Genomic DNA, 16,306 nt, shown 5'->3' on the forward strand with positions numbered 1-16,306 from the left:
CACTATCGGCCACGACACGCGCTGTCCACACCCGCCAGCGCAGTCCCGCATCGGCACCTCGTGCCCCTACCCCCTGCATCCGCTAGTCCCGCTCGCCGGCCGACCGCGCCACCCCCACTCGACTTCGCTGGCCACCGCACCCGCCTCCTCTGCCTACCCGCAGCCCCTCTGCCGCTGTGGTCACCGCGTGCATCCCGCGCCCACATCCGCCTGTGGCTGTGCCCCCTGCTCCATGGTCTGCTCAGCTGCTGCTCGTCGGCGATGCCGCTCCTCCGCATCCGTCCTCCCCAGCCCACGCTCCTCTCACGATCTTGCCGCCGCGTCCGTCGGGCCACACCCCCTGCTCCCACCGCTCACTGCAGCTGTCACCCGCCGCTGCTGCCCACCGCTGCTCTGGCTACTGCCCCAGCCACGAGGCCGGGCATGACCCAGAAAAGTGTGTCCGAACAAAGGGGGTCGAGCGTGTTGGGAAATGTGGTGCACCCCTGCAGGAAAGTTAATCTATTCGAATAGTCGTGATCTTCGGTAACAAGACGACTTGGAGTTGTACCTTGACCTTATGACAACTAGAATCGGATACTTAATAAAACACACCCTTCCAAGTGCCAGATACAACCGGTGATCGCTCTCTCACAGGGCGATGAGGGGAGGATCATCGGTTAGGATTATGCTATGCGATGTTACTTGGTGAACTTACCATCTACTCTCTTCTACATACTGCAAGATGGAGGCGGCCAGAAGCGTAGTCTTCAACATGACTAGCTATCCCCCTCTTATTCCGGTATTCTGCAGTTCAGTCCACATATGATAGCCCTTTTCCATTTGATACCAATGCATACATATGTAGTGTAGCTCCTTGCTTGCGAGTACTTTGGATGAGTACTCACGGTTGCTTTGCTCCCTGTTTTCCCCCTTTCTATACCTGATTGTTGCGACCAGACGATGGAGTCTAGGAGCCAGACGCCACCGTTGACGATGACTCCTACTACACTGGAGGTTCCTACTAGTACGTGCAGGCCGCTGACGACGACCAGGAGTAGTTTAGGAGGATCCCAGGCAGGAGGCGTGCGCCTCTTTCGATCTGTATCCCAGTTTGTGCTAGCCTTCTTAAGGCAAACTTGTTTAAATTGTGTCTGTACTCAGATATTGTTGCTTCCGCTGACTCGTCTATGATCGAGATCTTGTATTCGAGCCCTAGAGGCCCCTGGCTTGTAATATGATGCTTGTATGACTTATTTTATTTGTAGAGTTGTGTTGTGATATCTTCCCGTGAGTCCCTGATCTTGATCGTACATGTTTGCGTGTATGATTAGTGTATGATTGAATCGGGGGCGTCACATCATCGAACACCTCATGTGCATAGGAGGTGAGCTAGAGGACCCAAATGCCCTCTCCTCGCCGGCCAGAAAAAACAGAGCACTGTGGAGTGCTCTGCTGCGATGACGGGGTATATATAGGCAACTCATTTGTCCCGGTTCGTGGTTGGAACCGGGACTAAAGCCCAGCCTTCTGTCCCAGTTCGAGCCAAGAACCGGGACCAGTGTTTGTGGGCCAGGAGAGAGGCCCATTGGTCCCGGTTCATGCCTAGAACCGGGACAAATGGGTCCATACGAACCGGGACCAATGCTCACAAGGCCCCGGCTGGCCCCCTGGGCTAATGGGCTTGCCCTGCCCGAACCAAAGCCCTGTTTTCTACTAGTGCAAAAGGCTCTTTAGTGTAGTCATAAGCTCTACCAAATAGGCTGGAAAGTGCAAAGATATCAAAGTCTTAGTCGATCATATAACGAAATTGAAAAATATAATTAAGAGGAAACAATATCTCAAAAAATAAAATTCAGCAATAAATTACCTGAAACTGCTGTATTGCGAGGGCACAAACAGTATCTCTCATACTAAAAAAATACGTGAAGTTCTTACGCCCGCTCGTACTTGGTCCAACCCCCTCTATATAAGTCCCCTCTCCTTCTCCCTATTTTAATTTCCCCCTCTATTTCTAGTTTATTACACCATTTTTACCTGAAAACCGCCTCAAAGGCCCAACCTTTTTATTGGCTTATCAACTGGCTTTGTAACTAAAATCATGTTTTCTTTAGCAAGCCAATAAGTGCTTATCAAATAAAATATTTCTTTTGTATGTAAACACATTAATGATAAAATTACAGGTAAATCATGGCCTAATTAACCTACTAGAATTTTTATGACGTCATTGCAACGCACAGACAATTGTTTTGTGTAATAAAACTAACACAAGAATTATATAACAAATTTAACCTAGCTCGCTGCAATGCGGGCCGACGCGAACCACCAGGCGGCCGGCGTGCTCTGGGTCCGCGCCGACCGGCTCGAGCTGCTGTTGTGGGAGGAGACCCAGGGTCGTGGCGGCCGTCGAGGCCATCTCCATCTGCACCATCCGAGGCCGCCGTTGCTGAGGCCGAGCTAACTGTCATCGGCGCCATCTGGGGCTACCGTCGCCGAGCTGATCATCGTTGATGCCATCCGAGGCTGGCGCCGCAGGCTGTTCGGACACCCTCGATGCGGCTGCATCTTGTCCGATTCCGCTGCTCGTCTCGCCACGTTCCGTGGCGGCCGCCGCTGGCTGTGGAACTCCCATCGGTGAGGCCACATTATGTGGCTACCACGGCCCACACCCACTCTGATGGCGACTCCTCCTCGACCTCCATGACGTCATCGGCAGCGCACAAGGTGGAGAGGTGGTTGAGGGAGTCCTGGACTAAGGGGTCCTCGGGTGGCCGGATTACTCGTTATGGGCCGGACTGGTGGGCCGTAAAGATCACTACAGAAGATTATCTCCCGTATCCGGATAGGACTCCTATATCAGTAGAATGGCAAGTTTAAGGTGCGAGTGTAATGTTTCCTTTCTCTACAAGATAATTATGTACAACCCTAGGCCCCTCTGGTGCATATATAAACCGGAGGGTTTAGTCCATAGAGACAAAATCACAATAATCATAGGCTAGGCTTCTAGGGTTTAGCACATCGATCTCGAGGTAGATCAACTCTTGTAATCCTCATATTCATCAAGGTCAATCTAGCATGAAGTAGGGTATCACCTCCATTAAGAGGGCCCAAACCTCGGTAAACATAGTGTCCTTGTTTCCCCTGTTACCATTAATCCTCAGATACACAGTTCGGGACCCCCCTACCCGAAATCCGCCGGTTTTGACACCGATAGTGGTGGCCGTACCTCGTCATCAAACAGCCGCATGTCATGGCTCCTTCCTTCGGGTCTCCGGTCGCCGCTTCGTCTAGGTCTCTGGCGGCGAATCCACGACGGGCTCTCTCCACCCTGCGAGGCTCACCCTCCCCCGCGCCGCACCTGGAGCTCCTCTCCCGAGCCTCCGATCTCCATGCCGCCGCACGGCAACATCGATCATTCGACATCCTCATCATGGCTGATGGCGGTGTGGGCACACCGACGGGCTCTTCCATCGGATCAACGACACAGAAGCAAGGTTAGTAAACTGGTGCGGTGAGGTAGGTGAGGGAGAGAGTGATAGAGAGGTGATGGCAGCAGCCTCCGCCGACGAGCAGTTCTATGTGAGTCTAGAGCCCCTATGTACACCTTACTTTCCAACAAACTTGGGCAATTTTGCCATGGTTCCATCAAATGCTGAAATGCCTTCAAGTTTTGCCATGCCTCCTATTCTGTTTGACATCAAAAAATTGCATGGTTATAGGTTAAAAACAACTTCTGTTGTTATTTTTGTCATTTTTTACCATGTATCAGTATGTGTAGTTATTGTGCAGGAACATTTTTTTTTGCAGTTGATGAGATACTAATTGACCAGGTTCCCATGGCAATTCTAGGAATATATAGTTCATGGACACCCCACAATGTATAGTTAATGGCAATCAAATTACTTTTTTTCCATTGAAACTCAAAATTTAGATTTAGTTGCCATGGCAACTCAAAATTTATATTTACCATGATGTGTTGCCATGGAACCAAAAAAGGGCTGTGTTGCCATGTGTTTTCTTTGCAAAATGGCAATTTAAGTTCTAGGATGGTATGTCGAATGTAGTTTACGGATCATGGCAATTTCTTTTGTTCGCAACATGGCCAAAATCACTTTTGTTTGGACCACGGCAGTTTAGTTTAGTGGATCATGTCAAGTGTAGTAAAAACATTTGTCCTGTCTAATAAAAATAACACAAAAAATATATAACAAATTTAATCTAGCCACACATTTTTCCAACTAATTTATGAGATTCTAGCTAAGTAATTTTCAAAGAATAAGATAACCCAACCATTCTCAGTAACTCGGTACATGGCCCGGGCATCCTCGAGCATTACTATTCTTGCAAGAACTCATCTAGTCTTTGGTATAGGAAATCATGTAGGATGGACATGCTTAATACATGTTTATTTTTCTATTTTGAGGATAACCAATCTGGTTGCTATGGTTGATGCTATTTTGTTTATATATGTTGTGTTGACTATTAGGTGTATACATACTCATGGAAGTTGTGTTTCAAATAATGATTCATTTTTCCATCCAGTTGTTGAGCATGTTGTGTAATATATGTGGATGATTGGCAACCAATAATTGTAGCTGATAGTATGGTCATGGTTAATAAAGGAGCCGGCTGCTGGTTACAAAGAGATAACAACTCATCTATAGCCAACCTTATAGCCAATATGTATAGTAGTTTGCTATAAATATATACTATCTTATTAGTATCTAATCCACCTTACAATTTCTCAAAGTGTTTTGGAACATGTGTTGCAGCTGCCTCCTAGTCTACATCCCGCTTCACTTATGTCTCCTCTCATCTCTCCTTTAACTCTGCAAAAATATAATATTTTAACTCTTGTAGCTTGCATACACCACCTTATTATACTTGCTCAATTAGATACTGCTTCGAGATGTGGTTAATTATGTTAACATGGAGTTGTTTTTTACATTAATTATAAAATAGTTAGTTACTGTACATCGAATCTTGATTGATTAATTAGAATATCCCAAGATCTTGATGAAAGTAGCTTTGCCACCTAATGTCGATAAGGCTATAACCAAAGCACTTCTTTTTGATTACTTATCTTGATCATCATCGCCAATCTGAACCATTCCAAGCCAAGAAGCAATTTGGAATACGCTAGGAGTAAATTCGACAATAGAGATCAGCGGGAGCCATGGCTAGACACACTATAAGAGTCTGCATTTGCTATGCATCAGTAGCTGCCTGAAATTTTGATGTGCATCAGTCAATTTTGGGTGAAACATCAAGGCAGAAACGAGGCCACTGGAGCGAGCGTCAGTGGGGCACGGGGACGTCGACGAGGCCGGGCCGCTAGCGACCGAAAATCAGGGATGACACCAATAGACATGAGTCAGAGGTTGACAGGTGTCAGGGGAGGTGCAGGATTTAGGGGATGGTCGGGTGCTCGGGGTGGCGAGGCATGCACGAGAGCGTCACCGGCTGCGAATGGCATAGGCAAGTGGGTAGGCTTGTGGTCGTGGGCGAGCTGGAGATGAACATGAGAAACGGGATGGAGGTTGTAGACGATCTAGAGCCATCGGATCTGAATCATGCGCTCCTGGAAATTGACCGACACAAGTAGGTGATCCTATAATAAGAATCAAATACTTATAACTCCGTGAGTTTTTTTCTTGCGTGAATATAACTCCGTGAGTTCATCAAATTAGCATCTAAAGAATCAAACACTTCAGATCTAAGAAGCCTTTGGGCGTTTTTTGTTGCGGGAAAAAATAAAAATAAATAAATAAATAACCAAACACTCTTTATGATGGCCGTATCTTGTCAGCTTTTATTAACCGTTAATAGTACACTCATGCGACAATGTCATTCACCAGAGAACGGCTGAGTACGCCCATGCGCCCTCGCAGAAAAAAAGTGTACGCCCATGTGACGCATGGCAGCAGGTGCAGTTCCGGTCGCTGATGTTCACGAACGATCCACCCGGGAGATATAATTAATTATGTTAACTCTTGTAGCATGCTTGCACCGTCTTATTATACTTGCTAATAGGTATTACGTACTAAGAGATATGATTAATTATGCTGAATCTTGATATGATAAGTCATGGAGTAGTTTTTTACATTACTATGAAATAGTTAGTTGATCATGTCGAATCTTGATTGACTATTTAGAACATCCTGAGATCCTGATGAAAGCAGCTTTGCCACCTAATGCCCATAAGGCTATCACCAAAGCACTTCTTTAGATTACTTATCTTGATCATGGTCGCCAGTCTGAACCATTCCAAGCCAAGAAGCAATTTGGAATATGCTAATAGGAGAGGTGCGGGGTTCAAATTAATGGTAGGGCCGATGAAGCATGCGCGACAATGCCATCGACTGCGACTGATAGGCAAGTGGGTAGGGAAGCGACGTATGCGGGCTCGAGATGAATATGAGAAACGGGCTGGAGGTTGAAGACGGTCCAGAGCTGTCGGATCTGAATCACGCAGTCCTGAAAATCGCCTGATCACAAATAAGCATTTACCAAAAAAGGCTTTCGCCTCTATATAAAGCAAACCATCACAGTCACAAAGTCTGCTAAGGGCACAACTCAACAAGCTCTAAAAATAAAAGACAAGGCGCACCGCAGCGAAGAAGCTAATCCTGCTCAGGTGATGGCGGAAGGAGCGGCGCCGTCAAGTGAAGAGTCGCCGCATGAAGATCAGCAATGATAATGTTGATGGCGTCCTGGTCCTGGTAACGGCTAAGCGGCCGTCAAATAGGCACTTAACACCATGACTTCGTGAGTGCATCAAATTGGCATCTAAAGAATGAAAACACTTCAGATCTAAGATGCCTTTGGGTGTCTTTTCTCATCAGGCCCGTACCAGGCACATGTGCAGCGTGTGCGCCTGCACAGGGCCCCAAAGTCAGCGGGGGCCCCAAATCAGTGAGAGTATTAGTTAATTGCTGAGGTTAGTAGGAGGTAGGTACACTTATTACCATGGACGGTTGAATAAATAAAGCAGGAACGTACCAGCCTCTGCTCACGCATGGCAACCTGGCGCTTAATTAACTCAGCCAGTACTACTACATGGGAACCTGCGTGAAGAAATTATCCAGCCTCTCCTCAACGCATGGCTCCTTTTTCCATTAAAAAAATGAGGTTCTCACGCATGGCTCTCTATCTACTCTTCTGCTTCTTAACACAGCAGGTACAATACCCCTTCCTACTCCTCATCAATCTTCACTCCTTGATCCTTAGTTTATTCTTAATTCCTAAATCCTCAGCAACATTATTTCCTTGCTAAGGTTCCACTCTGAATTCCCCATCTTTTTTTTTCGCATTTACCCCAAGATAATCCATTGCGATGAACTTCCAATAGGTAACGTTCCACTCCCAATCCCCATCTGCTAACGGAACTACTGTGTGGACGACAATAGCCGGACGAACTGCGCACGATGGAGTATTCAACGGTGTTGTTCACTTTGAATCGACACATGGACGGGTTGATGTGCTTCATCGTGCGGAAATCGTCCACAACCGTCGTGTGTGTAGCAGCACTCTCTGCTAATTCTGTGCTATTTCCAGAAATAACCCATTGCGATGAACATTGAATAGGTAATGTTCCACTCTCGATCCCCTTTTTTTATTTGTGTTCTATTCTTCTCAGATCTCAATTTGGTAGGGTTGCATATCAGTGTTTCTCTTGACCACTTAGCTGCATGTTGCCAGTGCTGCAACTTATGTGCATCAGCATCAATTGGAGCTTGACTGCAATTGAAGGCTAAGGTAGCTTCAATCCTTTTTATCTGTATATGTCCAATTTTAAACATTGGATGTTTGTTTCTTAGTTTTACCTTCTTCAGTGTCTTCAGAAGAATTAGGAACTACGAGTCATGATGTCAAAAAAGGAACTATGAGTCATGACATGGAAAAGTTAAGAAAAGGAAAAAATGCCAAGGGCCCGTAATTTGATTTCGCACCGGGCCTCCCTTTTCTCAGATACGGCCCTGTTTCTCATACAAAACATCAAACACTCTTCATGATGGCCGTACGTTGTCAAAGTTTATTAACGGACAGTTAAAAAAAGTTTATTAACCGATAGTACGCCCGTGATTCACCAGATAACGGTTGAGTACGCCCATGCCGCTGCAGGTGCAGTTCCAGTCGCTGATGTTCAGGAACGATCGACTGGGAGGTCATGCCACCGGCCGCCCTTGCTTTGCTTCTACCAGATCATCAATCAGACGGCGCAGGTCACAGTACGACGAGCCTCCTTCCGCCACGGCCGCGTTAGCCTTGGCGGCGAGCTCCAGCGCTCTGCCCCTTGCCGCCTCCCCCGTCCCTCCAGGCTCCAAGAACCTCGCCACGGCACGCGCCACCGCCTCCGCCGGCACCGTCTCCTTCTCGGCGTCCCATGTGCTCCGCGACCCGCTCCACACCCTCTCGCCGATCTTGAGAACGTCCGTGACCAGCCTCTCCTCAATGAACTGGTCCCACACCAACGGCCACGTCAGCATCGGCACGCCGGCGGACGCCGCCTCCAGCAGTGAGCTCGACCCGCAGTGCGTCAGGAACGCCCCCACGGCCGGATGGGCCAGTATCGCGGCCTGTGGGGCCCACCCTCGGAGGAGCATCCCCCTCTTCCCCACGCGCTCCTCCCACCCCTCCGGCGGCGCCCACCCGTCGGCCCTCAGCGCCCACAAGAACGGCTTCTCAGAAGCTTCCAGTCCGAGGGCCAGCTCCCTGAGCTGATCTGCAGAGATGGGAGCGTAGGTGCCGAAGCATACGTACACCACCGAACATCTCGGCATTAACCCCAGCCAACGGATGCACGGTGACTCGCCGGCTGTTGCTCCGGCCGGTGGCAGCGGCAGCGACAGTGGCCCGAGGAAGTAGGCGCGCTTGCCGGGCCACGGGTACAGCTCGCAGTACTGCCTCTCCAGCTCGAAAAACGTGTTGAAGGCGAGGCCGAAGCACCTGCGCATCGCGGCAAAGGGCGGCTCGAATCCGTCGTTTGTCTCCTGGCTCCTCAAGAACTCGGGCAGTTCGGTCCTCGGGATCCGTATCTCCGGGCCTGGCAAACGTGGTACAATCACCTCATGGCAACCGGAGTAGCCATCAACTGTATCGTGGAGGTGGTCCATGGCAAGGGTCGAGAAGGGGCCGATGACACTGAATGTGACGCACGGCACGCCGAGCTCGCCGGCGATGACGGAGTTCCAGAAGAAGTGGACGTCGGTGAGTACGACGTCAGGGGACAACTCCCTGATGAGCGCCTCCTGCGCGGGCCGCGTCAGCGCCTCGTCAATGGCCGCGGCGTCGATGCGCCATCCGTCGGCCCCGGCGGAGGAGAGGTTCTCGACACCCGCCGGGAGGCCTCCCACCGCTGGGAAAGGGTAGGTGGCTATCCTGACGGCGGCGGAAGCGCCGTGCCGCTCGAGCGCCGATCGAACGACCGGCACGTTCGCCGGGGTGACCGCCATTGTGGGCTCGACGGCGCCCGGCCTGGCCGCGGCGAGGCGGACGGCAAGGTCGGTGTGGGGGCCGATGTGGCTGGTGGCGAAGAAGGGGACGATCAGGATCCGGAGCTTCTCGTTGTGCTCTGAGGAGGCCATGCGTTGCATGCTTTGGAGTCACGATGTAGAAGAAGCTCGATCGTGGCTCTGTGGGTGTGAGGTTGGGAGCTGATGCCTACAACAAAGGGACAGACTGTATAGTAGTACCGTGCCACGATGTCCACGAGGAGCGCACAACGCGACTATATAAAAGTTTTGCTAGGGGATTTCTGCTTGCGAGTCGTTAGCAGATGATGTCAAACAGCCACGGAACGGCTCTTACTGGTCCGCCGCTTGGTATGAGATGTGGACTGTTTCGGACGCGTCAGCGGCCAAAGCCCCACAGCCGGTACCCCAGTGTGGAAGGCGAGTTTAGGGATTATAAACATGGTGTAGTCGTTCAAGTTAATGATTGTGATTGATCTCATCAGTGTTGATATGCTTGAAAATCTCATTACATCTATTATATTAGGTAGGTGATATGTTGTGTAGCATAAGTATCATGGTCACTACTATTTCGACCGATACTATTCCCTCCGTTCATTTTTGTAAGTCACGGAAGAAAATCTAGTACACACTCGCTCGGTCGTGCACAAACAACACTCCCATCTCGGCCGGGGACAAGTTAGCGAAGCACCCGCATCTCTCTCACTCGCAACTCATCCGCATCTCTCTCACTTGTGACTCACCCGCATCTCTCCCTCACACTCGCCCACATCACCGGCGCCGGTACAGACGATAAATATACCAACGAGTCTTCAAATTAAGGAAAAAAAAGACCATTTTACTCCTCTGAAGAAAATGGGTTTTTCGCATAACCCCTTGAACTTTTTTTCCTCACTTTACCCCTTATCTATCCAATATCGGTCAAAAATAATCTTAGGCAGATTTTCTTGGGTGGTTTGCTGATGTGGACGTTGTCAAAGTGGTTTGTTGACTAGTGAGGCCCTTTGGTTAGGTGAAGAGCGCAGCCAGCACTCAATTCATGCCGACGGTGCTGTCGTTCTTTGTCTGCGCGACTAGCGCCTCATCCTCATGTCGAAACCTTGTCCAAGAGCTTCACCTCGCTCAGCTATACATTCCTACAAAATGAGTTTGTTCTGGTCACCGCAGATCGTCGTCGCCCATGTCTTCTTCCTTGCCTCACGCATCGACCGCCGCCACCTCGATATCTTCCTCCGATGACCCCCGATTCTCCTCCTCTTCTTACCGTACATCGTCGTGCTCCCGTAAAGCTAATCAGCCCCACCATTTGGAGCAACGCATCACCGAGGACCTCTCACTAGTAGAAAACATGATTTTGGTTCTAGCCGGATCAAAGCATTAGCCCCTGTCACGGTACGAGCCGGGACTAATATGAGCATCAGTCCCGGCTCGAGCGGCTGGGACGTCGGCCGGGGCTCGGCAGGCATCAGTCCCGGTTCGAATCGGACCTTTAGTCCCGGTTCCAGACACCAACCGGGACTAAAGGGGTTGTCCCGGCTGGTGTCTGGAACCGGTACTAAAGAGTATGCCTTTAGTCCCGGTTTTACATACCAACTGGGACTAAAGTTTTGCCTATATATATCCTCGCCCCTGTCCACCCTCTCCTTTGTTTTTTGGCCGTAGAAGGTGGGACGTGATTATGTTCCACCGGATACAAAAACGCGAGTTTAATGTAGGTGATCATGTTCTATTATACAACTCTCGTTTAAGATTTTTTTTGCAGGAAAACTCCTCTCTAAATGGGAAGGTCCTTACGTTATTGAGGAGGTCTATCGTTCCGGTGCCATATCAACAACTTCGAAAGCACAAATCTAAGGGTGGTGAACGGTCAAAGAATCAAACATTATATCTCAGGTAATCCTATAAATGTTGAAACTAATATTATTGAAACCGTAACCCAGGAGGAGTATATAAGGGACACCTTCCAGAACGTTTCAGCCTCCGAAAAGGAAGAGGTATGTGGTGCGGTAAGTAAATCGACTCCAAAACAGTTCTAATAGCAATTTTCTCCGTTTTGGAATATTTAAGAAAATAGGAAAAGAAGAAGCAGTCCGAAAAGGACACAAGGCATCCACGAGGGTGGAGGGCCCACCCCCTGCCTCGTGGGCACCTAGTGTGCCCTCCGGACTCCGTTTTCTTGCACGATACTTCTTTTGGTCGGTAAAAATTCATTATATAATCTCCCGAAGGTTTTGACCACTGTACCACACAATTATCTCATGTTTTGTTTCGAGCTGTTTTCTGCCAGAGTTGTCAAGGCTAGGCATCATGTCGTCCCCCTCCTCCAACAACGAGGGCGATGATGCTTGGCTAATGAAGATAAAGCTGAAGAGAGAAGAACCCGGGGAGATCAACAAGGATGATGGGATCAAGAAGGCCACAGAGGATCAAGCTCCGGCAACAGAAGAAGAAGACATCCTTCAACCTCATTACAATCTTCTTACCCCTACTGAAATTGAAGCTTTCAAGATGATTGAAATAGTTCGGGTGCAGAACAAGTATCCAACTCGTGAAAATATTCTGTTGCAAGAGCATAGCACCGCACTCAAGGGCATTATTCGTAAGTTGGAGCACCTCCTTCGCTTGATGTTGGACGACAAGCCTACGCCATCAACGATCTCTTCTTCACCACCAAAGGCGAACTGAGTATCGGGTATGGGCACTCCCCTTGGCAACTGCCAAGCTTGGGGGAGTGCCCCGGTATCGTATCACTATCACACTTCTATCTTTACCGTTTTCTTAGTTCGATCCTTTTGATTATATCTTGATTTAGTAGAATAAAGGTTAGTATGATCTAGCTTTGAGTTTTGTGTTGGTCCTTATCTATGTAATCGAGTCCGTGAGTTATATATAATAAAGATTAGTTTTGAGTCAAGGGCTTGGTTATCTTGCTATGATCTTGAGAAAAGAGAGAAAGAATAAAAAGAAATAAAGAGATCATATTGATCTTATGGAGAGTAATGACTTCACATATAAAGAGTATGATGAATAAAAGATGTTGACAGTTGACAAACCTAGTTTTGGTCATCGTTGTAATAAAGAAAGAGAGGTTTTCACATATAAATATACTATCTTGGACATCTTTTATAATTATGAGCACTCATTAAAATATGACATGCTAAAAAGTTGATGTTGGACAAGGAAGACAACGTAATGGGTTATGTTTTCGTACATCCAAAATAAATTATATTGCCATGGATCATCCAATATGTTGAGCTTACCTTTCATCCCCATGCTAGCCAAATTCTTTGCACCAAGTAGAGATACTACTTGTGCTTCCAAATATCCTTAAACCCAATTTTGCCATGAGAGTCCACCATATCTACCTATGGATTGAGTAAGATCCTTCAAGTAAGTTGTCATTGTTGCAAGCAATAAAAATTGCTCTCTAAATATGTATGATTTATTAGTGTGGAGAAAATAAGCTTTATACGATTTTGTGATGTAGAAGAAATAAAAGCGACAGACTGCATAATAAAGGTCCATATCACAAGTGGAAATATAAAGTGACGTTCTTTTGCATTAAGATTTCGTGCATCCAACCATAAAAACACATGACAACCTCTGCTTCCCTCTGCGAAGGGCCTATCTTTTAATTTTTGTCCTATACTTCATACAAGAGTCATGGTGATCTTCGCCTTTCCTTTTTACATTTTATCCTTTAGCAAGCACTGTGCGTTGTGTGAGTTTTCATAAACTATTATTGTTGACATTACCCTTGAGGTATAAGGTTGGGAGGCAAAACTATAAGCCCCTATCTTTCTCTGTGTCCGATTAAAGCTTCATACTCATAAGTATTGCGTGAGTGTTAGCAATTGTGAAAGACTACATGATAGTTGAGTATGTGGACTTGCTGAAAAGCTCTTATATTGACTCTTTCCGATGTTATGATAAATTGCAATTGCTTCAATGACTGAGATTATAGTTTGTTAGTTTTCAATGAAGTTTCTGATTCATAATTTACATTGTGAATAAGATTGTTACTTTAGCATAAAAAATCATATGACTATATATATATATGTTGCTGTTATAAGAATGATCAGGATGCCCTCATGTCCGTATTTTATTTTAGCGACACCTCTATCTCTAAACATGTGGATATATTTTTCGTTATCGGCTTCCGCTTGAGGACAAGCGAGGTCTAAGCTTGGGGGAGTTGATACGTCCATTTTGCATCATGCTTTTATATCGATATTTATTGCATTATGGGCCGTTATTACACATTATGTCACAATACTTATGCCTATTCTCTCTTATTTTACAAGGTTTGCACGAACAGGGAGAATGCCGGCCGCTGGAATTCTAGGATGGAAAAGGAGAAAATATTGAAGACCTATTCTGCACAACTCCAAAAGTCCTGAAACTCCACGGAAGTCAGTTTTGGAATATATAAAAAATATTGGGCGAAGAAAGCACCAGAGGGGGGCCACCCACCATACACGAGGGTGGGGGGCATGCCCTACCCCCCTGGGCACGCCCCCTGTCTCGTGGGCCCCTGGCAGGCCTCCGGTGCCCATCTTTGGCTATATGAAGTCTTTCACGCTGGAAAAAAAATCACAACCAAGCTTTCGGGACGAAGCGCCACCGCCACGAGGCGGAACCTTGGTGGAACCAATCTAGGGCTCCGGCGGAGCTGTTCTGCAAGGGAAGCATCCCTCCGGGAGGGGGAAATCATCACCATCGTCATCGCCATCGATCCTATCATTGGGAGGGGGTCAATCTCCATCAACATCTTCACTAGCACCATCTCCTCTCAAACCCTAGTTCATCTCTTGTATCCAATCTTTGTCCCAAAACCTCAGATTGGTACACGTGGGTTGCTAGTAGTGTTGATTACTCCTTGTAGTTGATGCTAGTTGGTTTATTTGTTGGAAATCATATGTTCAGATCCTTTATGCATATTAATACCCCTCTGATTATGAACATGAATATGATTTGTGAGTAGTTACGTTTGTTCCTGAGGACATGGGAGAAGTCTTTCTATAAGTAGTCATGTGAATTTGGAATTCGTTCGATATTTTGATGAGATGTATGTTGTCTTTCCTCTAGTGGTGTCATGTGAATGTCGACTACATGACACTTCACCATTATTTGGGCCTAGGGGAAGGCATTGGGAAGTAATAAGTAGATGATGGGTTACTAGAGTGACATAAGCTTAAACCATAGTTTATGTGTTGCTTCGTAAGGGGCTGATTTGGATCCATATGTTTCATGCTATGGTTAGGTTTACCTTAATACTTCTTTTGTAGTTGCGGATGCTTGCAAGAGGGGTTAATCATAAGTGGGATGCTTGTACAAGCAAGGGCAATACCCAAGCACCCGTCCACCCACATATCAAATTATCAAAGTACCGAACGTGAATCATATGAGCGTGATGAAAACTAGCTTGACGATAATTCCCATGTGTCCTCGGGAGCGTTTTACTTTATATAAGAGTTTGTCCAGGCTTGTCCTTTTCTACAAAAAGGATGGGGCCATCTTGTTGTACCTTATTTACTTTATTACTTGTTACCCGTTACAAATTACCTTATCACAAAACTATCTGTTACCGATAATCTCAGTGCTTGCAGAGAATACCTTACTAAAAATTGCTTATCATTTCCTTCTGCTCCTCATTGGGTTCAACACTCTTACTTATCGAAAGGAATACGATAGATCCCCTATATTTGTGGGTCATCACCTCCTGACCATACATGTGGTTTGAGAGGTAATCATTAGTGAACTGCTTTGGAAAGGCCTGAAAACAAGAATGTGCATAAATATCTTCTCTATATTGGAAATGGGGCAAAGGAATAAAAAAGGCAAGGTATAATAGTTAGTAACATCCTATAGTGAATTGATGTCTTCTTCATTGTGCAGACAAATATCTTTTTATTTTTTGTCGCTAATTTCTTTATCCTAACAATCTTTCTGAGTTTCTTGACTTGAGTGATATTCATGGACAACTCATTTCCCCATATGCAAAAAGGGTCGAACAGTGGGTCAAAACCTCTGACAGTAGGACCTACATGTGCAAGACCAAATTGTTAAAAACCTAAATATTAGAATGCTTCCTGCAATTGCACAATAATGTGCTATTAGACAACGGACCATGCACGTGGTAACCTGATGTCTACTACACAACCTTCTTCTTGTAGACGTTGTTGGGCCCCCAAGTGCAGAGGTTTGTAGGACAGTAGCAAATTTCCCTCAAGTGGATGGCCTAAGGTTTATCAATCCGTAGGAGGCGTAGGATGAAGATGGTCTCTCTCAAGCAACCTTGCAACCATATAACAAAGAGTCTCTTATATCACCAACACACCCAATACAATGGTAAATTGTATAGGTGCACTAGTTCGGCGAAGAGATGGTGATACAACTGGTATATGGATAGTAGATAATGGTTTTTGTAATCTGAAAATATAAAAACAGCAAGGTAAGTAATGATAAAAGTGAGCACAAATGGTATTGCAATGCTAGGAAACAAGGCCTAGGGTTCATACTTTCACTAGTGCAAGTTCTCTCAACAATAATAATATAATTGGATCACATAACTATCCCTCAACATGCAACAAAGAGTCACTCCAAAGTCACTAATAGCGGAGAACAAACGAAGAGATTATTGTAGGGTGCTAAACCACCTCAAAGTTATCCTTTCTGATCGATCTATTCAAGAGTCCGTAGTAAAATAACATGAAACCATTCTTTTCGTTCAATCTATCATAGAGTTCGTACGAGAATAACACCTTAAGACACAAATCAATCAAAACCCTAATGTCACCTAGATACTCCAATGTCACCTCAAGTATCCGCGGGTATGATTATACGATATGCAT

General features: G+C 46.5%; 1 protein-coding gene across 1 annotated transcript; it reads right to left on the reverse strand.

Annotated features, from left to right (window-relative positions):
* Window positions 1-7,877: 7,877 nt before the first annotated feature.
* LOC125521669 (UDP-glycosyltransferase 73C4-like) lies at window positions 7,878-9,699 on the reverse strand. The gene has a single exon (XM_048686719.1). The coding sequence runs from the start codon at window positions 9,573-9,575 to the stop codon at window positions 8,148-8,150; it is 1,428 nt and encodes a 475-aa protein (XP_048542676.1). The 5' UTR covers window positions 9,576-9,699; the 3' UTR covers window positions 7,878-8,147.
* Window positions 9,700-16,306: the final 6,607 nt, after the last annotated feature.

The sequence above is a fragment of the Triticum urartu genome, chromosome 7 (genome assembly GCF_003073215.2).
Source record: "Triticum urartu cultivar G1812 chromosome 7, Tu2.1, whole genome shotgun sequence".
In the NCBI taxonomy this organism is placed as follows: Eukaryota; Viridiplantae; Streptophyta; class Magnoliopsida; order Poales; family Poaceae; genus Triticum; species Triticum urartu.